The sequence below is a fragment of the Fundulus heteroclitus genome, chromosome 10 (genome assembly GCF_011125445.2).
Source record: "Fundulus heteroclitus isolate FHET01 chromosome 10, MU-UCD_Fhet_4.1, whole genome shotgun sequence".
Classification (NCBI taxonomy): domain Eukaryota; kingdom Metazoa; phylum Chordata; class Actinopteri; order Cyprinodontiformes; family Fundulidae; genus Fundulus; species Fundulus heteroclitus.
In genome coordinates this window covers 28,143,585-28,169,823 of record NC_046370.1, presented here as the reverse complement: position 1 = coordinate 28,169,823, position 26,239 = coordinate 28,143,585, and the positions used below count along the sequence as shown (strand labels likewise).

The 26,239-nt window shown below is 43.5% G+C and overlaps 1 protein-coding gene across 4 annotated transcripts in view; it reads left to right on the top strand.

Moving 5' to 3' along the window:
- The window catches only part of raraa (retinoic acid receptor, alpha a), a 198,804-nt gene extending 177,019 nt beyond the window's left edge, over positions 1-21,785 (top strand). For all 4 annotated transcript variants that reach the window (XM_036142442.1, XM_012876136.3, XM_036142441.1 and 1 more), the window contains 7 exons: positions 1,248-1,396; positions 6,799-6,940; positions 16,023-16,183; positions 16,275-16,451; positions 16,537-16,741; positions 17,716-17,874; positions 18,825-21,785. In XM_036142442.1, the coding sequence (XP_035998335.1) occupies positions 1,248-1,396; positions 6,799-6,940; positions 16,023-16,183; positions 16,275-16,451; positions 16,537-16,741; positions 17,716-17,874; positions 18,825-19,021 (1,190 nt within the window). In that variant the 3' untranslated portion in view covers positions 19,022-21,785. The remainder of the gene's footprint in view (positions 1-1,247; positions 1,397-6,798; positions 6,941-16,022; positions 16,184-16,274; positions 16,452-16,536; positions 16,742-17,715; positions 17,875-18,824) is intronic.
- Positions 21,786-26,239: the final 4,454 nt, after the last annotated feature.

Sequence of the window (26,239 nt, the reverse complement as noted above, 5' to 3'; positions counted from 1 at the left end):
GACCTGCCAGATGTGCTCAGATAACAGAGGCAGACTGTGAACAGGCTTCATACTGTGACAGCAGCTCTAGCCCGGGGTACTTTGTCACCCCCTCTTTCTTGCCCCGTTTCTTTCCAGTAAAAGCCTCTTAATGCATGAATCTATTTTTGGTTTTACAGACTGTAGTCTTTACTTTGAATCCTAAATGGTTCTTCTTCATCTGGAGCGTGAAAGACTACTTTTATCTCTTTTTAAACTAATAATCACTGGCAAGTGAAGGGGAAGCCAGCGCAGACATGCTAGAGTTTCAAAAGCTGCATAAAAACAAATCTTATTATGCAGCTGTGCGGAAGGTAACTCGACACTATTGTTAAAATGTTTAAAGGGTGCAGATATCGGCTTCTTTTCCTGCCGAATGAAGCGAGCTCGGCATCAGCGCTCGCTAAAGCAGGATTATAGACTTATTTGGTCAAGGGTTGGCCGTCTGTTGTGTGAATGCACATTTTATAATTGATTTAAGGGCAGTGTTTTGTAACACGCTCGCTATTCAGGTCAAAGTCCAGCACTTATTACACGAAGACAGGTTTTGTCCTGTGTAATCCCTGCACCACATGTTGTTTGCTTCGTCGGTGTAACGTTTCCCAGACCAAGGCGCTCTCTGTCGCTCCTGCTGCTTCCGTCCAGAATAGATGGCGAGAGAAGCGCGGTCCAGGGGGAACGCCCCACAGACGCACGCCTTGCTCGTTCTGAAGGAGTCTGCCGCTGCCGGCCATTGATCCAGCCGTCAGCTGAAGCCCACGTGCTTTAAAAAAATTATAAATATTTCAAACAGAGGCAGACCTTCAGGTCTTGTATGAGAAGAGAAATCCAGAATGTGAAGCTGACTTGCCGGTGCAGCCGCCCTGTGTTGCACTCCTGCTCCCAGATGCATAACACGAGCTTTAGGAAACGCTTTCTGCAGCGATTCGATCCATCAGTGCTTTGATAAGACATTTTTTCCAGTGAAAACACCTGATAAGCAAGTCATCTTTGGCTTTTAAGCTGCTTTTTTCAGCGCACGCCTCCGAGCTAGCCTTTGGGTGATTGGTATTGGATGTAGCTCAGCGTATCTGTCTGCGGTGGCTTGCTTAAGATCTGCGTCTGGGTGTGCACTCGTGAGATTGTGTTTGTCCCGCGCGTGTTGATCAATGCCGAACGTCTGTCGGCGCTCGCCTGATAGCGCTCGCTAACCCCGCTCTCGTTTGCCGTCTCTCCTCTCCTCTCCGCAGCAATAGAGACCCAGAGCACCAGTTCAGAGGAGATAGTGCCAAGCCCGCCCTCGCCTCCCCCGCCGCCCCGCGTCTACAAGCCCTGCTTTGTGTGCCAGGACAAGTCCTCAGGGTACCACTATGGTGTCAGCGCCTGTGAAGGCTGCAAGGTAAGACTTCCCCGGCCTTCCTCTCAATCTGCCATGCAAGCAAGATTTTCAGCAATCTTCTAGCCTTTGTTTGATTTGCACAAGAGAGAGCGGGATGGGGGGGCTCTTTAAAGAGTTTGGCAAGATTTTCACATCGCTTTGAGAATTTTTCTGTTTAATGCTAGATTCTGATTCAAAAACTGGGTCAGACTGGTCCTTTTTCTTAGATGTCTGCAGCAGCATCACAGGATCGGTTGTGTAGGCATCAGTAGGACACGGGCTTCTTTTAGTGGCTTCTTCTGGTACTCCTACCTTATACAACAAGATCTCCTATGATAGATGCTCCTCTTATCGCAGCGTGCATGAAATGTAATCTGTGCAGGATTTCAGCTTTTTGCTCCTCAGATCGGCTTTGCTGACGTGTCCAAACTGGCCGCCTGTTATCAATACAGCCCTGTTGCACAGGTGCTGAAGAGGCCGTATAACCCCCATCTGCTCTGCTATCAGCAGATAGTTGCTGTGTGTGCATACATGTTCTCCTGTTGGAGGTGAACACACAGACCCCGTTATCTCTCTGCTTCCATGGCGAAGCGGCAAACCTGTGTAAGCTCAGGCTCTAGCCCGGGCTGCTTTGTTAGCATAGGATGAGAAGGAGGGATCTTTTGTCTCTTCATCTGAATGCATTCAAAGAAGAGCTGCGCTGATCAGAGATTAGCGCAAAAGCTGAGATTTTGACCGGCCGAAACTGATTCGAGCCGATTCCAGTTTCAGAGCGAACCTGCTCTGTGAGCAGGCTCTTCCTGTGCATTCAGTTCAATTCAAAACTACTTTATTAATCCCAAAGGGACTAAATGAATGGATTAGTAGGGCAGGAAACATCCCAAACTGCAAAAGTGCAATGTTTAAGGATTGAAGGGATCGGTGCTGAACTGAATGAATTGCTGGCATCTATGTAGAAAATATGCTGGTGAAGATTCTCAGTCATTTAGGTCATGGTCACTCCAAAAAAGTTAAAAAAACAAAACAACTGAAAGCTTTCTCAATTCAAAAATTAATTTTGAATTGAGAAAGCTTTGTGGATAGGAAGCGAAACGTCTTCAAACTTCGGAAAAAAGTCCAGTTGTTTTGTTTTTTTAACTTTTTTGGTATGTAGAAAACAACTAGCCGTAAACAGGCCCACATTTCCCATAAAGTCCTAAACGCTTGTTAACTCCTGGAGAACTTCCCCCAAAACAGCTCCATTACTGTTTTCTCAGAGGAATACAGTCCAAGGATTTGTTGGTAACCACTACCTTCTGTGTCATGGAGGAAATATGTATATTTATGTCTGGTTTAAAATCGCTCATCCATAGCTGTTATGGATCTCACTGTGCGTTGTTCTGAAGGCGTTAAAGCGAGCTAACTTAGAGCTGTTAAAGCACGGGGGTCACCGCCTGAGCTGAGAGGCACCAACTTCACTAGATAAACTTTAACTGAACTTGCCTCAATTCTTAATGAAGGTTATTAAGTTAACGTTTGTATAATTCACGCAGGATGTGGAAACATCTTAAATGGGACTTCTTCCAGCAACCTTTGGAGCTGTAGTACACGCCATGTACATTATTTGGCTTCTCCAACAAATCGGTCTATCTTTCATCATTTAAAGTGTCGCTCACGTTCTGCTGGTGTCATGTGACCTGCTCTGTGCAGACATCTATTGGTGCAGAAGAGAAAGACAAGTCCTTTAGTTTCTGAGGTGATTGAAGATCGTAAATCTGTGCGTCGACACAATCTGTCGCTGTCCAGAACAACTCCTCCTGAAGCGTCCAGGATGTAAGAGGGGGCCGAGCTGAGCGGGATGCAGCTCTGAAAACACTTTAAAGCTGCTGAGTTTAGGGTACCAGGGTACCCTGAGAGTGAGACTCTGTTTTCTTTAATGACTAGGGTAGGTATTAGAGACAAAGATAATTGTGACTGGGAAATCCATACAATCAATGTTTTGGTGTGCAAAACTTATTTCCATCTTGTTACCAACAGAAATGATTTAAAAATAGGGGGGGTTAAGCACATTTATGGTTTCCTGAAGGTTTCCAGCAACTTGATGCATCTTGGACTGTCCACACAGTTGCCCGCATTTTCTCATTGTTGCTGGTTGGACAAAGTAACAAATATAATGGTTAATAACACTAATCTTTAAATATTAAAAGTGCTTATCTAAGCTAATTTCTATTCTTAATATTTGTTTATTTGTTAGATCTGTTGCTTCTTGGCTTAAAACCCCCAAAAAGATGATAAACTCTCTGCAAACATCCCAGAAGTTGTCAGCTGTCACCTGTCTGGGGCGACACCGTGGCATTTAAATTGATCGCTCAGAGAAAAAAGGGTCTCAGCACAGCATCCAATCTCAGCTGTACGCTCTCACCTATGAGACCACTCCGTATCCGCAGTGCTAATTTAAAAAATTCAGGATGCCTTTGCCGTATCTCTGACTTCAGAGGAGATGTCTTGGTATAGGATGTTCAATAATTCAACACTACAGGCAGCCAGGAGAATGTATATAGTGTCTCATTTGAGACCGGGGTAAGTTGAGGGTTAGCAGCATCAGCTTCGCTGCAGCATGCCAAACTACAAAGGCGTTTCCTGGGGGCTGCAGCGAGCTGGGGAACACGGGAGGGGGGGTGCGTGTGGAGCTCTGCTGCTCGGGAGACAGCTCTTTCGATTGTTGTTAAAGTTCCACCGCCTGCACATACTTACCAAGAATGCACTTTTGCTTTTGCCCGCAGATATTAAAACTCTGGTGTCAAACGTGCATCGCTACCACCTGATGTTTGTGGTTTCATCTTGGAGTCACGGCAGCGCGGAGAAGTTGGCGTCTCTTCCCGCTATCCGAAGCGATGGCTAAAACTCCCAGCAGCCACTTTCACCCAAATGCCCCCTGTTTGCAACCAAACAGATGACTTGCATCTGAGGTTTATTGCGTCAGCTGCTCTGTAAGGGGGCGCCGTCATAGCTTCAGAGATGTTTACACATGCACGGTCGCAGTGGGAGGCGGGCTATTCGCTCTTAATCTGGGAAACAGCGTGAAAATCATGTAGCTACAACAGGATTCCTCCACCTCTCGCTTAATAACGCAGATCCTCACACACACACGAGGGAACAAAAACCAGTTCCTAATTCCTAGGTAGGCTGCAGACGAGACGAGAAGCACATGACCAATGTAACCACAAATGTGTTGCTACCCACCGCCTCTGCCCCCCGCCCCCGCCCCGTCGCCTGCACTTCTCGCAGCTCTCATCTCCTCCGATCTCTGCAGGGTGGCTGACAGGCCCGCTGAGGGCTCTTGTCGCCGGTTGGATTAAGCGCTGATACAAAAAGAGGCTTAAGGGCCGCAGGAAGCAATGACTCCCAGAAGGGGGAGGAGGCTGCGGCGGGGCGGCGAGAGTCGGCCGCCTCCTGAGCCGGCAGCAGCACCCAATCAGGGGATGCTCCGAGGGGCCACCTGCGCCTCGTGCTGTCAGGAGGGAGCGGGTCAATCCCCTCGTGACATGCGGGTCAGGGTCGGGACTTTGTCGGATCAAAGAGGAGATGATACGCACACACACAAAGACCACAGACTAATCCCTTTGCATCAGCAGCCGCAAATAAATGAAAACTACAAGTCTTGTTGTCCTTCGCTTTATTGTTTGTCCAGACCACTCATCTGTGCTCCTTAAGACTACAGTCTGCTGCTGCAGACAACTGAAAGCTGTTTCCGTTCTTTAACATACTGAAAGAAACCTATATTTTACTCTGAGCAGAAAGCATTTATTTAAAATTGGGCCCTGCTGGCCATGCAGACATAACATACGTATATTCTAGGGTATGCTTGATGATGGGCATGCTTTCCAAACACGACAAGGCGGGCACATTTCCTCATTTCAAGGCTGATCAGAGGCCCAGCACACTTCCACTCTGCGGTGGCGCACAGGAGATGTGAGAAGAGGCTGGTGATCTGGGGAGGACAAATTGCGGGCTTATATCTAGCAGCCATCTGTCGGCTAGCACAACTAATCCAGCAGCATCGGATGGGCTCCCGTCCGGAGCTGCTGCTACCCAAAAACATCAATCCTGACACTGACCTGTATTAACATTCACCCACAGCCTTCGCTTCCGTCGCACCACTCCTTTCCTGCTTTGCATTAACCTTTTTAAAATCATTTTGGATTCCCATCTTTCAGTATTTGACATGCCATGCTCTGATCAGGGCCCGCCTCTGGCCGATTATTTGGTGCATCCTGGGATTCAAGGCGCCGTGGTATTCCAAATGAAAACAAGAACCAGATTTCTTTTACTTGAAGCAGACAATTATCAGTAGTGCTGCTAAAATCCTATCATCTTTATAGAGTAACACTGAGTATAAAAAGCAGATGTGAGCTATTGAAACCTCAGCCTGCTCAGATAGACTCTGCATTCAGCTGGTAACAAACTTGCTGCGAATAGCTTAGCAGCTGTAGTTTAAAGCCTTAATAGCGACCAATTTTGGATAAAGTGCAGTAGGCTCCTTTCAGCCAGCTCCGTGGCAGTGCTCAGAAACAGGTGGGGGAGGAACTGCGCCGCATGGCTTTATGCTTCATACAGCTAAATGAACCTCCAGTAACCTGATGGCTCTTTTCTGACATCTCAATAAATGTGTAGGAGTGGTTGGACGGCTTGTTATTAGGACGTGGGTAAACAGACCAGGCCTAGTGGCCAGACCCAAAGAAAGCAGCCAGGTTAACTGTTAACCTAGCATTAACTCATGTGCAGCCTCCTCAGATTAATGTCATTTGTTTACGGGATGAATTCAGGACAACTAGAGTTTCTGTCCTACTCTCACCTTACACTCGCAGCTTCATACTTTAGCAAAACTTCAAACTTTTTTAAGCTAGACAACATATCCCCGAAGTTGTGTAAAAACGCACATTTTCCATGCCCCCTGTTAAGCTTGGGACATCTTCTGAGTGTTTGGCATCTAAAGCAGATGTCACAGGATAATACATTCAGTCCTGTCATTAAGACAAACAATCAAATTCTAAATTCAACAGGCGTTGTACTGGTAGGCTTAATGCAAACACTAATTGGGTTGCTGAACAATCCCCACAGGTTTTCTGTCTGATTCTGCAGCCCTGTTGGTTCTGATGACCCTGACATAAGTGGAGCGCGCCGTATGTCACAGATTAACCCTCTTATGGACTTAACTTGATGGTTGTGTCTCCTATGAGTGCAGCTTTAACGTATGTGGCCTCAGGTCACAGGTTCTGAGTCACGTGTCGCTGGGTGTTCTCTTGGTGCGAAGATGAAGGTTTCTCTGCAACGCTGGGAGAGGGTTGGCAGAACCCTGGACCAGTTAGAGGCCGCATACAGAAAGCTCATCTGCCCTGATTGCTGCTCTCAGCTCCCTCACCCTGTTTGCTTCTGTCTTGTAGGGATTCTTCCGGAGAAGCATCCAGAAGAACATGGTGTACACTTGTCACCGAGAGAAGAACTGCATCATCAACAAAGTCACCCGCAATCGCTGCCAGTACTGTCGGTTACAGAAGTGCCTGGAAGTCGGGATGTCTAAAGAGTGTAAGTACAGCCTCACTGTTTACGCCCAAGCCTCTGCTGCCAGGCCTGAGCGCGAGATCTCATCGTGGCCGTTTAATCCCACAGCGTGTCAGGGCTGCACAAAATGTTACATGGCCTCCACTGGCGGCGTTGCATAAGCGGTGTTTGGTGCTCGCACGTATCAGTGTTGGCTGGCATTCAGGTGTGAATGCTGATGCTTAATTTAGAGATTAGCATCTTTCAGTCCCATCAGATAACAAGCTGCGCTGTAAAGCTCCTGGTGCCTGAATTACTTTGGATTTCTGGGCGAAAAAATAGGGTTCCTGGGAGGTCTGGGAAAGCATGTGAATGTATAGCTCTCACAAGCAGGTTCAAAGGATTTTACAAATTAAATCATTTATTTATCAAGACCCCCCCCCCCCCCAATCTCATCTTTTAAATATCTTATCTATCCATCCATCCTTTCACTTGTGGTGTTTGCAGGTTCCATATCGCAATGCCAATATATCTGCAGTAAATACATGGGGAAAATCTGGATTTATAGTTTAAACATGTGGGACAATGGCAGGACTCTGGAAATGATACGTATTCGGAAAAAGTGTGAACCTTTAAAACCTACGATGCGACGTAACCCGGAAGGCGCGTTGCAGGTGACGGGGCCGGGTGCATCTGAGAAAAAGGGCAGCCTTGTTTCAGAGAGCGGCAGCAACAGTCAGGATGCCGCCAGGCCTGGCAGGTCCCTGTGATGAATACGTTCTCACCTGCCGAGAGTGAAAGAGCAGGCGTCTGCTCCCATCATTGCACCCCCGCGGGAGGGGGGCTTTGTGCACACACACACACACACACACACACACACAACACGCGAGCAGCCAGACTTGATATAGTAATTGGCGGAGGTGTGACCACTAAGAGCTCAAAGGCCAGCAGGGTGTTTACTTGAACCTGAGCACATGACTCGCACGCAGCCATGTGCTCCAGTGGGCAGATGAGGCCCTTTGCTGTAATAAATACAGATAAATGCCAAGTAAAAGTAAAAATCAATAGCAGGCAAATCCAGCCAGAAAGCTTTGCCACCTCACACCTGTTTAAACGCACGAGAACAGCCTGTGGTGCGCTCTCTGCGCCTGCTTCACTAAACTATTCCCCTCATCGCTCTGGTGCAGAAAGTGCACGCTCCCCGTGCAGCAGCACAGTGGCTTACAGTAAAAGAAGTTATCCTCTGAGCTCCTTACCTTTGAATGGGGCCATTAATCATGGTTAGAAGTATCACAGCAGCTTTCTTTACACACCGTTGCTCACTGCATGCAAACAGCAGCGTAGCGTGGAGTTGCAGTGCCATCTAGTGATACGCATGTGGTACAGCGTCCAGTTCTGGGAACTGTGAATTTAAATGTTTCGGCCCCGGTTTGCTGAACTGTTTGTTTTATTCTGCAAGCGGTCTGTGTTCGTTTTTGTGCAACGTGGTCAAATTCCTCATCTTGCGGTCCCAGAAAGTCACTTTGGTCAGGGGAAAAATGTCAAATTGGGCCGGCGCTGAGGGAGAGTCGGGCCATCTGGGCCCAGCGGGGACTCCTGACACCGGCGGGAGAAGGCTCGCGCTCATCAGAACGCCCACTTGTGCATAACAACACGCTCGGGCCCCCAATTACGCATGGACGAGGTGACAACAGGAAAAAAAGAACGAATGTGAAGGCATTGCCGTGAAACCGCTCGGCTCAGAAAGTCCCTGCTAGCAGCGAAGGGCGTCTTGGTGACCTTGTGTCTGCTGGCAGACAGCTCCAGACGACAGCACCAGGCCTTCTGCCAGGTGGCAATGCCAAGCAAGACGGCATCGGGAGGGGGAGGGGGAGGGGCACTGGGAGCCGCTCAGGGGCTTCAGAGAAACCGCCTATAATCCTGCTGCCTGTTTAATATTAACCCGACAGCATGTGGTAAAGGAAGAGTGCTAATTATGACCTGAAAGAAAGGTTGATCCATTATAGTTCGCACCTACGCAGTAGAAGAGGGAATAAGACGTCCACCCGTGTTTAGATTGCTCAGGAAATATTCGCTCATTTGTCTTTGATCTTAAGCTAGAATTGTGTCTCCCACCTAGAGGACTGCTGTGTCTTAAGCTGAAAGGCTGACGTTGCTTTTATCTTTAGTGATAAAACAGGTAGTAAGTCCTACAGGGTTCATGAGCTAAAAATGTGCCATTGCTTTTAGAAAAGGAACCGTGATGTAGAAACCTGCTTGTATAATGTATACATGTAGAAATGGTCCTGCTGCGAGCAGTTATTAATGGTGCTGTCACACCATTAAAAAATGTACTCGCAATTAACTGCATAATGTGAATAGTTAACTGGAGATTAATCGCAAATTGAATCGCATATTTTATCTTTTTATTTCTGAAAGTGTAAAAGCCTATTTGGACATTTTTAATATGCAATTTTGCAGCAAATGACAAGTAAAAACACGCTTGTACAAAAATAATTTATTTTTTTATTTTTCAAGCACTTTTCAGAAATTGGAATGAAAACATCATGGTGCCATAAAATGTTAAATTCAGGCCAATAATGGCTAAATCATTAATCATAACGGCCTCATGTTTACACAATGTGTAAACAAATGTATAAATGTTTATATCCTGATATTTGTTTTGCCTCTTAAACAAAGATAGACGTGGTATCAGGTATTAACATATACATTAATTATCCATGTGAGAAGCAGAGGTGATCAACACCACTCTGTGACAGAGCTGCTGTAAAACGGGGTTTTACTATAATTTTAGTACGAGGCCAAAATCTTTTCTGATATTCCATTTTCAGCTGTGGCACAGTGCCGTCGCCACACGCTCCTCCAGGAGGCGTTAATGCTGGAAATTAATACCTGGATGCAAACTTCTGGGTTTTCTTAGATGGAAAACTTCTTTCCCATTTTGATTAATAAACGGAACTAATGTTTGATAACTGCGATAAATTGGAATGTGTGACTTGGATTCTGGATGATTGAGTTGAATTCAGGTTTTATGTGAACTGCCTAGAGGTGGCATTTGTGAATTGCTGCTATATAAATAAAAAGGAATTGAATTAGCATCTTATATCAGAATCAGTGTGATTACCATCATTGTGCGCATTCTCACAACAATGTAAAACTTGGCCTCATTAAATCCAGCATGTTCCTTAACAGCCATAACATGCATTTTGTTTGTTCAGCCTATATGTTTTAGCCTTCCTGTTATCTGTTGAACGGGAAGCTTTTTGAGTAGCTTCTTACATCTCTCCGCTTCCTCTGATGTTACTTTCAAAAGTTTCCCTCCTTCTGAAAAATGGCTCACCTTGAGTCCCCTCTCCACAATAAGAGCGTCCACATCAAAGGGTGTTGTCAGTGCATCCTGGTAGGTGCATGTATGGCGCATTCACTGATAGGAAAAATCACGTCTTTGTTGATGGCTGCCGCCCCCTGTCTACGGTTATGTGCCTCTGCGCCCTGTCCGATTAATTAGAAAAATATATGGTCAAAATATTGTAAAGGGGAAATGTTTTTTTTTTTTTTACCATAATATGAGGCACTTTAATTTACTTATTTTTTCAAGTTAGTTTGAAGTTACACAAATGAAGTGAAGTCTGTTCTTAGCAGCAGACATTTAGTTATATTCTCATTGTTTGCAATGGCAGTGCCACCATCTTGGTTTACAAGCATGTTTTGCAGCTTGTATTTAGTTTCACATTGAATTCAAGTCAACTCCCAGATGAAATGCTTGACATAAAAGCAAGTTTTTAAAATATTTTCATAATTTTTTTTGTGACACGTAAAGGAGGAAAAAAATGTATTAATCGGATTTGGCATAATGAAATCAGTGATTTTATTTTCGACCAAAATTGCCCAAATATTATTATTATTATTATTATTATTATTATTATTATTATTTTATTATTATTATCTAACTAGATTATAAATTTGTCGAGACATAATGTTCATCTGAATGCACCGACCACACCTCAGATTAGCTAAAAGCGTCTAATAGTCCTTAGCACCTCATAAGATTGAAATGTCCAAGTCAAAAAGACAGATAGCAGTCACTACAGAATGATGTAAATGATTGTGAATTACTGTGCAGTTGCACGGAAGTATCAGACAAACATTCCCAGAGAAGTCAAAAGCGTGCAACTAGTCATTTGATTAATTAGATTTTTGCTTTTCCCACTGCTCGGTCACAGATCAGTGTGTATCAAGCAGAAAATCCTCAGATTGTAGCCACCAGCTAATTTTCCAGTGCATCTCTACTGTCTTTTATCTAGGGATGCACGATAAATTGTCACAAACATCGGAATCGGCCCATGTTATTCATTTTCTAACGTATCAAATTCCTCGTATGTGTACACCTACTTGGCAAATACGGCTGATTCTGAATCATCCTTATGGCTCAAAGAAGTAAAAACTGGCCAATATTGATACAATATGGATTGTAAAAACATATCGGTGCATCCCTACTTTTGTCTCCACAGTTTAGATAAAATATGGATGCTTTTGCATGAAAAACATTTATTTAAAAGAGAAGCGATCTCCTCTCGAGCTAGATCAGAGTGAACAAGAACAGCGGAAGTCCAACAGCACGTTTCTGCCTGTTCTTCTGATAAATCATCTTCAAGTTGTTTGTGTGTTGGACACCCTCCTGGTGGCACCCTCCCTTGGCTGTTTTTCTTCAAGCTCAGAGCAGCCTCTATCCCTCAGTTACATCACCTCCGCCTGTTTGTCAAACTCCCAATATCGCCCAGGCGCCCGCATTTTCCTCCTGGAAGGCTTCACCCAACAACAGACAAAGTAATAAAAGTAAAATAAGATGAAGCACAGAATGATAGAGAGCGGCACAAAGTGAGGATAACATCAGCTGAGGAGGCAAGATAGTAGAAAGAGGAGAAGAGAAGTGAACCTGGTGTGAGCGAGAATGAAAGCAGAGCAGTGAGAGAGGAGGAGGAGGAGGAGGGGGGGGGTTCATCTCTGTCGACGGTGGCTCTGCGCCCTGAGCTGCAGGAGCAGGGAGAGAAACATTGACATTTTTATCTTTCCATTGAATTTAATCTGTGTGATGGACGAGCTGCCAGCGCTTTAATTTTCCTCACACGAATTATCCCTGTCTGCCTACCTCTGCCTGTTTGTGGCGAAACACGGGCGCAGCGCACAGACGCACACAGACGCACACAGACCGCTGAAATCCAGCACGGGAACGCGTGATGGATCGCATCAGCTTTTTGCATGATAAGGTCTGGTTCCCGCAAATCATAGAAATGGGATAAACACATAAATAAAAACAATTTAGGACGAATGTGGCTCTGGCTTTCACGTTGGCTTAATATATTTTCAAAAGATGCTTTTGTTGAAAATGACAGACAGAAACTGTAAAATACACATTCGCACCCACACAAAAGGAAATCCAGACCATGTTTCATTCATTTGCACAAAGCCCAGGCCTCCTCAACACCCCCCCCCCCCCCCCCCCCCCCAAGTTATTGCATGTGGCAATTCGCCATGACAGATCGCCAGTCGCGCCTAATAGTTCTTTAATGACTTCATTAAACTGTGTTGTGCGGCATATGATTGTGCTGCCAATTTGTCAGCGCGGGTAATGTCTGGGCACTGGGGATGCCCCACTTTTATTTGTGAATTAATTGGACATGGGCTGTGCCGCGGCCCTCTGCCCCTCCCCTTGTGGCAAACACCAGACTGATTCCCAATCAGCAGGCCTGGCCCAGATCTGCTGAGCAGCTTAGTGCACATGTACACAAACCTCCTCCAAAGCTGAGTGCTGGACCTCCACTAAGACATAATTATATCAGCAGCACAAATGGAAACGAGAGGCTTTGTTTTTTTTGTTTTTTTTATGTGAGAAAAGAGCAACTTCCTGATAAGTGTCAATAAGCCCTGGGTAGTAACACATTAACATGATCGCAGCAGGGTCTTCATATCGTGTTGTGTCAAGCAGTGCTTAGCGGTAACATAATGCAGGATCAGGCTTCCAGCCCCCGCCTTCCTGCTTGCCTTAATGTTCTCCCAGGCAGGGAGGCCTGTCTGTGGGCTGATGAATGAGCCGCAGAGCCCAGCCGAGATTTCCCCTCCCTGGCCCCAGTCCAAGGCCCCCTCTGTCACAGACGCCCGACTTCCCAATAGCCCCGGCGTGCTCGCCCTCTGTGGTCAAGGTTCGGCTCCAGACGAGGAAATTCTAATCTTCGGTCGGGAACGGGAAACAATGCGGCTTCACTGTTGGGAGATAGCGACGAGAGAAGTGATAGAGGCGGATGATTAAAGGTAAAACAATGTTGACGAGGTTTCTCCTGATCAGGTCCTTTTGTCCCCGATACGGATCCATGTTATTTAGAACAGCAATCACAAATGTCGGTACTACCACAGACCTTAATAAGATAATTATCTTTGTAGGCTGAGAACACCAAGTGCAATAAAAGATCTGAAAAATAAATGCATAATACCCGGAACAATAGAAATTCAGTCACTGACACGTTTCAGTCTGCAGAGGCTTACAAACTCTTTTCTAAGGCTTTGGGGACTCCAGCCAACAACAGTGAGACCCCTGATCCCCAAATGGAGAAAACATGCAACAATGGTGACCCTTTCCACCATTGGCCAGCCTACAGGAAGTTACTCCAGGAGCACATCAACCTTTAAGAGTCGCAAGGCACTAATGACCAACTCTTCATGACGTTAAGAAGGATTTTGGATAGAATATTCTCCGGACTGACAGGACAAACGTGGAACATGCCTAAACGTGTAAATCCTTTTCATTTGGTTAAGAAACCATGTGTAAATCAGAGCATAGGGCTACAGTCTTCACTGAACTTGTTGACAACGTGTTCATGTGGTTTGCTGAACCGCCGGGCTAGCCTTAGCATGATCTCCCTCTGTTCTGATAAAACTCTGCTCTGAACATCATAACATGGAACGACTAGTGTTTTAGCTACGCTCTACCCCCGTCACTGTAAAAAAAAAAAAAAAAAAAAGAAGAAGAAATGTTTGGCACAAAAACAGAATCTTTAAATCAACAGAAGCACCAAGCCTCAAATAACATTTTCCAGGTTTTGCCCTTGGGAATAGGTCCATTTTAAAAACTGGCCATATCTCACACCGATAACATATCAGCAGTTGAGTTTCGTCGGCGTCTCTGTTACCAGTTGTTTAAAAAAAAAGGCCTTCACCGGGACATCCCTCATGTGTGTTTATCCACGGAGAATAAAACAACGTGAGGGGATGGCGGGGAAAGTGAGAACATGTTGTATAACCAAGAGAGGGAGAGACGAGGAAAAGAACAAGCTGGAGCCCCCCCGTTATGGGCACTACAGCCGAGCCCTTTTAAAACCATTAAAGGCAGGATATTTGTCATATTATGTTATTACATTAGCTGGTACCCCTAATGAAAGTTGTGGCAATTTGTCAGCCTTATGGATAGCTCCATCCCCCACCACTATTTATCAACCGGCACCCCATCTCACCCAGTCTCGCCGCACACACAAGCGCACGCGCATATATACAACGTAATCAGAGCCAGCGTGGAGAGGCTGGGAGATATGGATCGGCCTTGTAATGGGATTCCAATGCTAAACACCCGCTCCGTGTTCTTTGTCATTTGGGGTGATCATGCTCTCAGCCAGATCGCCCAGAGGGAAACAACAGCGGATTATGTCGAGCCTTTTCCTTTTTTTTCCTCTTTTCTTATTCCCTCTCCTCACACCATTACCACAACCATTCCTGGCCGCAGCTGTCTCACAACATTTGTCTTTCAGCCTCTGATAACAGAAGGAGGTGTTTCTGCTGCTAGCTGCACCGAATATCATTTCTTTAAGCTCTTGGATTTCTGCATTCTTTAGCTTCTGTCTAGGGGGGTTAGAATAATGTCTGGACGGATTTTAAAAAGCTGCAAGAATTTCCTTTTGATGACAATACTCTGTCTTCAAGAGTATGAGTCATGTTTTAGGGATAAATACTGTGCCCAGAGCTTTTCACATTTTGTCCCGCACTGACTGCGCTGCGTTTTATTGGGGCTATATGTGACAAAATATCTAAAAAAAAAGTGCATGATTGTGAAGGAAAATGAAAAGGAAGTTGTTTACAAAGGTATTTACTCTGATACCCCTAAGTAAAACATACCTACATACATACATTGGCATACCATTTTCCAAATCGCAGACGTTTGCAATTTTTGGCTATGTAACAATTAGTGAATCAGACGCGTCCTTAAGGTGTCGGTAAAATGTTTAAAGTGGGTTTGCTCCACATGGAAGGGAAGACAGCAGTGAGATAATATAACTTTTTTACTTGTTTTAGAGTTTATATAATCATGCATAGCATTAAGTACAGGTCAATCAGTTTAATACATAGACTTGCTTGTTGGTTGCACTTTGGGATCCTTCCTTGTTGAACATAATCAATTAAAAGCTGTTCTCTTGAATAATCTTCTGATTAATAGAAACATTAAAAGTTCTTGTTTTAAATAGTCCTTGTTTACAAACATCTTATTTAGAGGCCCTTTTTGTTGCTTGTGGTTAATGCGGAGAAAAGTCAAAATTGCAATTTTGGTTCAAAAATATTGTAGATAGAGCACAATCATTTCTGTTCCGAGTTTAGACGCTGTGGGTCTTTTAGCAACTAATCCACACGGCAAGGAAAGAAAATGATTTGTTGTTTGTATGTGTTTAAAAAGACATGATAAATTAAACTGGGGAAAAAATCGCATCAAACCGCAATATTAAGATAAAAAATCGCAATTAGATTATTTTCCAAAATTGTTCAGCCCTAGAATTGGGTTTGTTGATGTGCTTGCACCTTGCAGAATAAAATCACTGCAGTGAAAGGCTGCTCTGTAAAGGATACTAACACACGGGGGCTAAATATAAACGCCTCGTGTCAGATTTTGTTTGTAAAGAAAAAACACCTTACAGGCACGCACTGCACTGTGTTGTTCTGTCCAATGAAACTCTGCTAAAATACATTGCAGTCTGTAGTTTGTGACGTGAGCAGATGTGAAAAGGTTAAAGGGATAAGCGTCCCTTTAGCAAGGCGCCGTGCATGTCTACGCGCCATGATCTGACCCTGGTGTTTCCTGTGCTCTGCGCAGCGGTGAGGAACGACCGGAACAAGAAGAAGAAGGATGAGAAGAAACAGGAGTGCACGGAGAGCTACGTGCTGAGTCCTGACACGGAGCAGATGATCGACAGGGTCCGCAAGGCCCACCAGGATACTTTCCCCTCTCTCTGCCAGCTGGGCAAATACACTACGGTCAGTGAAAAGGGCCATCTGTCTTTCCCTTGTCTTATTTCAGCTTGTTTTGAGTCGGTCACAAACTCTGACCGCTCACCGATCTTCACAGACTAACAGCTCAGAAAGGCGCGTCTCCCTGGACGTAGACCTGTGGGACAAGTTCAGCGAACTCTCCACCAAGTGCATCATAAAGACGGTGGAGTTTGCCAAGCAGCTGCCGGGCTTCACCACACTCACCATCGCCGACCAGATCACTCTGCTCAAAGCTGCCTGTCTGGATATTCTGGTACAAATAGTGGCTCATCTTCTCATCACAACTCATAAGCTGATATCATTTTTTGTAATGACTCTTCTTAAAACCTTGGTTACAGATATTGCGGATCTGTACACGTTACACACCAGAGCAGGACACCATGACCTTCTCAGATGGACTCACGTTAAATCGAACCCAGATGCACAATGCCGGCTTCGGTCCCCTCACTGACCTGGTCTTTGCCTTCGCCAACCAGCTCCTACCTCTGGAGATGGATGATGCCGAGACGGGGCTTCTTAGCGCCATCTGCTTGTTGTGTGGAGGTATGACACATCACCTAACCCTATTGGCCCAAACGTATTTATTTTAATGGCCATATTTCTTCTGACTCTATCTGCTTAACAAGGTTTATACTTTCCTCAAAAACCTGCTGTATCACATGTTAGGCTGCCCCCTAATGGAGTAGCTAAGTAGTACAGTTAGGAATTATTCAATAATCCACAATAGTTGAATACACATATGGTCATATTCTGCGAAAAAAGGAAAGACTCGTGGAAATGTAATTTTTAGAATAGTTTTAAGGCATACAAGAATTAAAATGCATCTTCACTCATGACCCTCAATGTGTAATGAACCAGTAATACTAAAAATCAGTGGTGAGTAGGACGAGATTCTCTGTAATCCTCAGAGCAATGGCTTCACTGCGTAAATGCCTGAACACAAAAATCCTTAATATAACTGTATTATTAATGGCTTGACAATATTTTTGCCATATTTTCAGCTCATCTATTTTAGGTCTGTGTATTTTATCGACGAGGAGGTTCATGGCTAGTTAAAAGTAACACCTAGCGTCTTTCCAGAGACAGAACATGCTGAACATGTTAGTGCAGTGGCTAAAAACGTTTTATACTGATGTAAATGTTATATTTTATAAAATATGGCAATGTTGAAAATTTCCAGTTGTTAGAAACCGTCGTTATAGAATGTGTTTAACTGTTATGAAATGTAAAAGGGATTCTGGGTAATCTTCAGAGCGACAGACGGAACGTTTTTCATTCTTCAAAGCAGGGCATAACAGAAAACATTTGAGAACTGCAGATCTAGTTTTCCTACTTAGCAGTACAATTTTTTTTATCAGATTTTATAGTCTTAAGATAAAAAAAAACTAATATTTTTAAGCAGCTAAAAACCGTCAGGTTTTGAAGTAGCTTTTCTGTTTCTGAATTGCAAAGGAACAAAATGAAGAATATTAACACCATTTTGGGGGGGTTTGTGATTGTGCTTGTTTTTTTCATAGATCGGCAGGACTTAGAAGAAGCAGACAAAGTGGACATCCTGCAGGAGCCCCTTCTGGAGGCGCTGAAGATATATGTACGGAAGAGGAGGCCCCACAAACCCCACATGTTCCCCAAGATGCTGATGAAGATAACTGATCTGAGAAGCATCAGTGCTAAAGGTCTGCTGCTCATCACACACAAACAACTAACCCTCAGATAATCTTTGATATGGCACCTTCAACTACTTCCCTTTTAGTATTCGTAATTATGGGATGTCACAAGTAGGATTTCTTTGATTCGGATACAGATTAAAATTACTTAAGCACAGCTGGCCATGTATCTGACAGACAGATACGTCATTAAAACCACTAGTAATGCCAGATATATGTGCTAAAATAACACACTATTTGTCATCAGTATCACATTTTGTGACTGTGTCACCTAAAATAAACTTTGCTATGTCATTTGTTTCCAAATCTGTATTTAGCTTGACACAAAGATGAAATAATTCAACAAGCTAGCGTCTTGGTGTTTTTCTATAAAGGCGTTTGCTGAGGTGCTAGGCTAATGTTAGCATGCTATGATTCAATAATTCAGCTTCTAACATATTCAAGTAGATCACAACCAGACAACACTGATTTCATATATTTTTCTTGCTTTGTAAACATAACACTGCTTTATACGTAAGCAAACTTAATGACGTCTCTTCAGCTGCTGTCTTGCTTGTGAAACAAGTCACATGACACAAACAGCCCAAAAGCTGCAGCAGTCAGTACAGTCTCCTCCTTAAAGTTATTGTAAAAGGTGGAAAAAATAAGCAGAAATTTGTTAGATTTACCAAATAAAGTGGCCAGTCTATAATGCACAAAAAAATGGGTTGGGATTTTAAAAAAATTGGCCAGACAAAATGCGGCAGGCCGGCACATTATGAGTGCGGCTAACTAAATCCCAGACAGTAAAGCTACAACAGGTATTTAGTCCGGGCCACTGATGGAGATCAGAACCCCTAAACTACGGAGTTGGTATCAGGACATGCTTCATAGTCATACACAAGACAGGCTGAATAAATGGAGACAATGACCTAAACTTTAGTGGCTGAACTTGTTTGTCCATCCATTCCTGTCTCCAGGAGCAGAGCGTGTCATCACACTGAAGATGGAGATCCCTGGATCCATGCCGCCTCTCATCCAGGAGATGCTAGAGAATTCAGAAGGACTGGAGAGCGGAGCTGCAGGCAGCCGGCCCAGCGGCGCCCCCCCTGGCAGCTGCAGTCCCAGCTTGTCCCCCAGCTCGGCCCAAAGCAGTCCAGCCACACAGTCGCCGTAGTAGCGGACCTCTCGTTTCTGTTGTTTTTTCTCTTCATGTCATCTCCTCCCATACTGTTCTGAACAGAAGGGGGCAAAGGAGGTGGGCTTTGATCCTAACTGCTGATCACAGGAGACTGGCAGAGCCACCTCCTTTTCTTCAACGCCTCCCGACACAAGTCCACATCTCCTGATCTGCTTGCTGTCACTGTGGAACACTGTCCGGACAGGAGGGGGGCGGGGGCGGAGCCGCAACGGCCCGGAATGGCCGCAGGCCTCGGAGATGTCGCGCCGTAAACACTGCTGATGCCTCCTCCTCCCTCCTCTCTCCTCTCATCCCTTCACCTTCCTCAGATAGACAGATGGAAACAGGACCGGATGCAGCGGCTTGTTCTGACCGAGCGAGGGCAGCACACCGGGACGAAGGCATGGACGGGGAAAAGGACGATGACTGACTAGACAGACGCTTTGTTGCTGTTTCTCTGAGGCAGGCTACAACTTTGGAGCTCACTGGGAGACCCCACTCCTCAAAAGACTTTGGGTCTTTCCTCTTTTTTTTTGTCATTTTCAAACAAAAGCAACCAGATTTTGTACAAAAGATATATAAATATATATAGAAGAATTAAGGAACTATCGTGATTGGCGTTTTGGGGGAGAGAACTGTAGGTTGGAACATGGACAAGTTTACCGCGCTGAGATTAGAACTTGTTGTACTCCGTCACTGTTTGAATCTTTTTCATACCTATCAAAGAATAATGAGAGACGTTTCAGTTTCACATTTGTATATTATTCTTAATAACAAAAAGGAAGAAAAAAAAAAGATGTTGACATTTCTCTCGAGTCCTACACCAACACAAAAACCTGCACAGAAAACAATGAATATCACCCACTATTCCAGGTTGGATTTGTTTTCCCTTTAATCTTTTGTTTTCTTGTGTTTTCCTCCAAGAGAATGGAAAAAAAAAACCTGATTGTATGAACTTGGTTGTATGATATTGTCACAGGTCCTTTCAAGAAATCAAATTAATGAAGAGTCATTATTAAGGTGTATTTTAAGTGGCTTTGAGTTTGTGTATATAAGCTGTATTCATTTCTTTAAAACTATGAAGAGTTTTAGGCCTCACCTGATTATTTTTTTTAATTCCTCTTATGTGTTATGTTCTAGTTTTTGTGGTTCAAGAAAATACATTTTTGAGCACATTTTACTGAAGGAAGTTCTTTCATGTTTTGTGTCCTACTAAAGTAACGGACGAGCCCTTCACCGATCACTGGCTGTTCAGAATGTCACCTTCACACACAATTTAAACATCTGCCCCCTTCAGTTTGAAAGCTGTGTCTTTTCATTATGTACAGTAGGAAAACGAGGCATGGGCCGCTGTGCATTTTTTCCCCTGTGGGAGGGAATAATGCTACGATATCAAACGTATTTGCACAAACATTTCAAGCGGAAATCTTTGCTACGATCCCATTGATTTTATTTCAGCTCCAGGCAACTGGTAGTTCTGGGCACATTTTAGCCGATGTGGAAAAACAAAAGATGAACAGCAACACCGTAATAAAAAGGCAAATAAAGTCTGATTTAAATGGCAGGGAATAAAAATTAGTTTTTACCAGATCCATTTTTCTTTATAACTTTTTTTTCTTTTTCCTCAGAGCAAAAAGACTAATTCACTATAGTTTATGCATAACAAGTATTGGTTATTTGGATTTTGATACATGCATTTGTCCTGAAATCTGTCTAAACGCCGTGGTAACCATAGTAACTAAACAGAACATTATACCTTCAACACCTAGCCGCTGATATCAGCTGATCTGGGGTCTGCTCAGGTGCTTAGTCGACAGCAGTCAGCTAGTTTACAAACTCTACAGTTAATTCTTCATACCCCTGACAGGTTTGCAGTGAAAACCGTTTTTATTCAGTCCAGTTTTCTGGTAGGAAAAAAGACTTTTCTCGAAAGATAATAAACGATGTAAAAGCGGTATCAATTATGGAGACGATGAATAAAATCTGTTTATTTAAATTCTAATAAAAATGGCATGTTGAAAATGATCTATACTCTCAATGGAAAACTCTTTGTTGTTGTCACAACAAACAAGCCCTACAAGAGCAGCTTCTCTGGTATTTTGGTGATTTTATTTTTGGTGAATAACTCCCAAGTCTTTGAGGTCGCAAGGCCTCCTCACCATCACCCTAATGTTTAGCTCCCTCCACAAACTGTGTATCAGATTCGAGTTGGCATTCTTGCTGGATAGCTCCAAAAAGTTACATATGTTGGTAAAGTGAACAAAAAAAAAGATTTTAAACCAAAACTGCCTGGTATATGAATAGCTTTAGGCTTAACTGTAGCTTCCACCCAGTGTTACTATTGTCATGGTTATATTCTGACCCTCAAATAAGTGAGGTAAAGTGTAATGGCCTTCTTTCAGCCAGCTGTCTGGTAGTGCACAGAAATAGGCGGGGGTGGGGTGCTACATTGCTCTGGCGGCGAAAACTAAGACTGGCCCCTATTTTCTGTGAAACGATCCACACCGCTGTCGTCTGGTTCCTCTGGTGCTTTGCCAGGCGATCCTTCTTAAACCTGTTCTGCTCAGAAGCGTTGACGTTTCTGATCAAACTGTCCCTGTCTCGACACGTCCGATGTGTGTTAAAGGCGCTGACTGATGCGTGTCAGCAGACAGACGCGCCGCGCCCGGTGTCTGCTCCTCTTATTTTTCAAACCTTGGTATACATTAACACCGGTACCTGGCCCATGCCTGTAGTTAATAAAGTAAACACTCCTGTTGGAGCACAGCTTTCGCTTTTCTTTTTTTCTTTTTTTTTCTTTTGTGCTACCTAGTAGCAGATAGAAAAAACAACAATGGTGAGGAGATGCCGTGTGGAGCCAGGAAGGTTCATCCGAGCTTCACCAGGTCAGCTTCAAAGAGAGTCTTAACGCGAGGGAAGGTGTATGTACTCTGTAAAAACACTTCATTCTCGGTACTCTCTGAATGAATCGGTTTGTAGCGGACGGGACAGGACTTGATTGTAGTGGTCTCTCTTTTTTTTTTTTTTTTTTTTCCTGCACCTGTCAGTGAAGGTTTCCAAATACAAGATCTCCAACACCAAGCAGCTAGTAGGAACAAATACGTGAGGGATCCAGACTCACCTTACACCAAAACGCCTTCACCATTACCACCTGTTACCTGGACCATCATTACTGTAACGCACCAATGTCTCAGGAAGGAATCATTTATGTGTGCTTAGCCTGTTCTTTGTATTTGTTCTGTGATGCAACCCCTAAAGCCTCCAATCACAAATGCACATGTGTACACACTTCTGCTACTGAGCCCCCTGAATATTTCCTCCCATCACCCACTTACTTCTGTTAATGCCTGGCTCTGCCAGGACTGATGCAGGGACACTCAGACCCTGAACCTCTCAGTGTTGCAACATAGGATGCCAGCGTGGAGTCTCTCTGAATCATTTGTACCTTTTTATTTGTATGGAAAATAAAAAAATATAGCTTCTTTCATCCTTTCAGGACTGTGTTCAGAACAGCGCACAACAACCCCCACCAACCCACCCCCCCTAAATCTGGAACAGCAAGAGACGCACCGTCAGCTTGAGAAGTATGGAATAAGTTGCAGTTTTGTCAAGATTATCAAGGAACTTTGAAATAAAAAAATAAATAAAATAAAATCTACATTTAATATTTAAATGTCTCTGTCATTCTTATAGTAAACTTTTCAGACTCATCGGTTCTTCTGTGGTAATGACATATTGGAGGTCAGATGAGTGAAAATGGAAACACCCAAATCATGTAAACGCTATTGTCAGTCCTTTAATTCAAATACTGAAATTATGAAGGTTCTTAACACTCAGTGGTATGTTTTGATGAGTTTATTCCTCTTCATTTTTATCCAAAATTCAGTTTCTCAGAAAATGTACCCATAACGAAAAACTATCTTATATTACCCTCCACAAGCACAAACAAAAGATTGTTGTTAAAGAAGCTGGCTGTTCCGATTGCTTGATCAGTTCCAGGCATAATAATGCTAAGTTGAGTGGAAGGAAATAGTGTGATAGCAACTTCTGCACAATCAACAGAGACCAGCATCCTTAAGTGGATCGTAAAGCAAAGCTCTTCAAGAGCATTGGGGAGGTTCACATGGTGTGATGTTTAGCTGGAGTCAATTCCTCAGGAGCCACGACACAGACAAGTTTCACATTCTTTGTTCAATCTCCTGAACAGGACACTTCAGAAGTGTCGTACCCACGCCTAGGAAATAAAGTACTCAACTGTTGGTCAGTGGTCCAAAGTCCTCTCTTCAGATGGAAGTAAATTTAGCATTAAAGTTTGAAGATCAAGGTCCCAGAGCCTGGAGGAGGAGTTCATTGGAGCTGAGACCAAGCTGTTTTAGGTTCAGCCTGAAACTTTCACTCTGCGAGGATTGGGGGAGTCACGTCATCTGCTGGTGGCGGTCCGTGGCATTTTGTCCAGCCCAAGGTCACTGCTCTTCATACTTCTATCTACTAACAAGCGTTTTGGAGATGCAGATTTCTTTTTCAAGCAGGACTACACCACACGACCAAAAGCACTGATGCCTGTTTTAAGCACTGCTGGATCAGCAAGTGAACAGACCTGACCTAAAGCCTGAAGTGAATCTATGGAGTGTTGTCAAGAGGAAGACGAGACACCCCAGATCCAACACAGATGACCTGAAGGCTGCTGTCAGAGCAAACTGGGCTTCCTGAACACCTCGGCAGAACCACAGATGATCTATTCCTTCCACCGTAGTTAGGGAACTGGTATAAGACCAACATGCACTGGGATGTGCATGTTGTGCCAGAGCAGGGGAAGCAGCAGGAAAACAATAGAAATGGATCTTTGTTAATTGCTTGTGATACATGAATAAACCATAAAACACAACTTTTAAGTTTTGGACACTGGACTTCTTTTTCCTGCGTACGAAATATGTCCCACAGTGCAGCAGTGGTTCATTGATGTTGGGTGTTTGGTTTGACAAAGGATGGAATTGCCATTGCAAGTTATTTTTCAAAATATCTCAACACAGGGAATGGTGTGTCTCCATCTAACCCTATCTCCTGCATATTTGTCTCTCACACCCAGGGCCGGTTCTAGCTCTTTGGTTGCCCTAGGTGAGATTGAGTTTTTCGCCCCCCCCCCCCCCCCCTCACTTTTGCCGTGCGAAATACCAGCAGTACTGTTTTCAGCATCTGTTTAGTGCTTCATTGAGTTGTGTTTACAGTTCCACAAAGAGTGCTGTGCGGTGAATTGTGCCTACAGTTGTGCAAAGTGTGTGTTACAAAATTGCAAATTGAGTGCAAAGCAGTGTTTGTTCTTTTAGTTTTGTGAACTCAGTGAGTGGATTTGCAATAATTATTAATAGTTTTACAGAAATTGTGCTATAAGAATCAAGGGTTGTGTTTAAGCATTCAGAAAAAAAATTTAACTTAGCATGCAGTGATGCATAGACAACAAATACCAGAATAGGTTTCAGAACCTTTTCTTTTTTATTATTCTAAATAATTTATTACACACTCAAAGTTAGGACTGTGCAAAATCACTCTTAACCATCTGTAAGGACACTTAGGTAAAGTATAACTAATAAACTGGATTTTGATGATTATTTGTACATCCATTTTGAATACTCAATGCAGATAATCACTACAAAATATTTTATTTATATTAGTATCCTCCACCCATTCTTAAGCTAATAATATAGCACATATTCTGCTGCATATATACTGAGATAATTAGAAGTCCTTTTTTAAATAATCTTTGTCAGGAATCACCACTGCTTTACTTGTTGCTTCACTCTTTGTCTTTTTATTTTCATGTATCTATGTCTACATGTGTTGTCTTTTACTTTCCTGTATCTGTTTATTCACTTGTGTGTAAATGCACCCCAGCAATCAAAAAAAATTGTTATGAGAAATTTTACCCACTGCTGCTATTTTTTTTTAGATGCTGCTAGCAGAGCTGGAGAAAATAAAAACTAAGCAGGTTGATGCAGCATCAGAACCCCCATCACGAAGGAGAGCATGTAGTTGGTTTGAGTCACACCAACTACATGCTCTCCTTCGCTCCATCCATAATTCTCCTCCGGTCTTCCTGCAGGCCTCCTGCCTGGCAGTTCCAGCCTCAGCATCCTGCTACTGATGTACTCACTATCCCTCCTCTGTACATGTCCAGACCGTCTCAGTCTGGCCTCTCTGGCTTTATCTCCAACACATCCAGCTGTCCGTTGACGTACTCTTTCCTTCTCCGATCCATTAATTTTAAGAGCGGTGCCTTAGCGTTGCTATCTGAGCCATTTGCAATGAAATTTTGTTCATGTGTGCACCTGTGGTGTACATTCTGAATGACATTAAACTAAGTAAGTATATTAGCTAAACACATTTGTCCAATTTTCAGTAGGAAAGGGATGTGCAAAAGGGGTTTGTACATTTGCCTTATTAAAAGATGGTCATCCAGTTTGCACATTTTTGGGAGGCTCAATTGAAAACCAACAGTGTCGCGGCCATTACGCACTAGCGTCACCATGGTGATTAAATGCTTACAGCAATCTGTGTGATTAGCTCACTTCTTAAAAGGTATGTGTTAATTTGTGGTGCACATCACCCAGATGACCAGGAAGACGAATGTGATGAAATGTGGTGCGGACAGTACCCTCGCATTTATGAACTAAAACATGAATAGAAAGTCAGTGGTGGGAAATTTGTCTGAAGACCTTCTGTAAAATGACAAGGAATAATGTAAATAATGAATACCTGTCCAATATACATAAAGATCTGGCATGGCAACTCGTGCTTGAATGTTTACCAAGATTGAGTGTTTTTGAAGAAAAGGAATGAATTACTTGTTTTGGAAATTTATCTTTCCCATGGGATTGTGGTCTCTTTTGATTTATGCAAGTGTAAAAAAAAAAAGAATGAAAAAAAGCGAAGAGCAAATGTTGGTGTGGAAAGTAGGCTACCAGAAATTAACCAGAATATGTACATAGCATAAAAGCACATTCAAGTAGAACCTTTGTTTAACCTTGTAATATGATTATTGCAAACATAATGTGTCGCAATTTTTTTTTGAAAAGAACCAATAAAAACCTTTGAAAAATTGTTCCGCTTATTCTTAGTTGATTTTTCCCCCCGAAATCAGTCGTTTCTCCATCAAGTCTTTTTTGAGTAAAGAGTAAACTGATGTTTAATTCAGCTGCAGTTAATACAATGTTCCGTGGG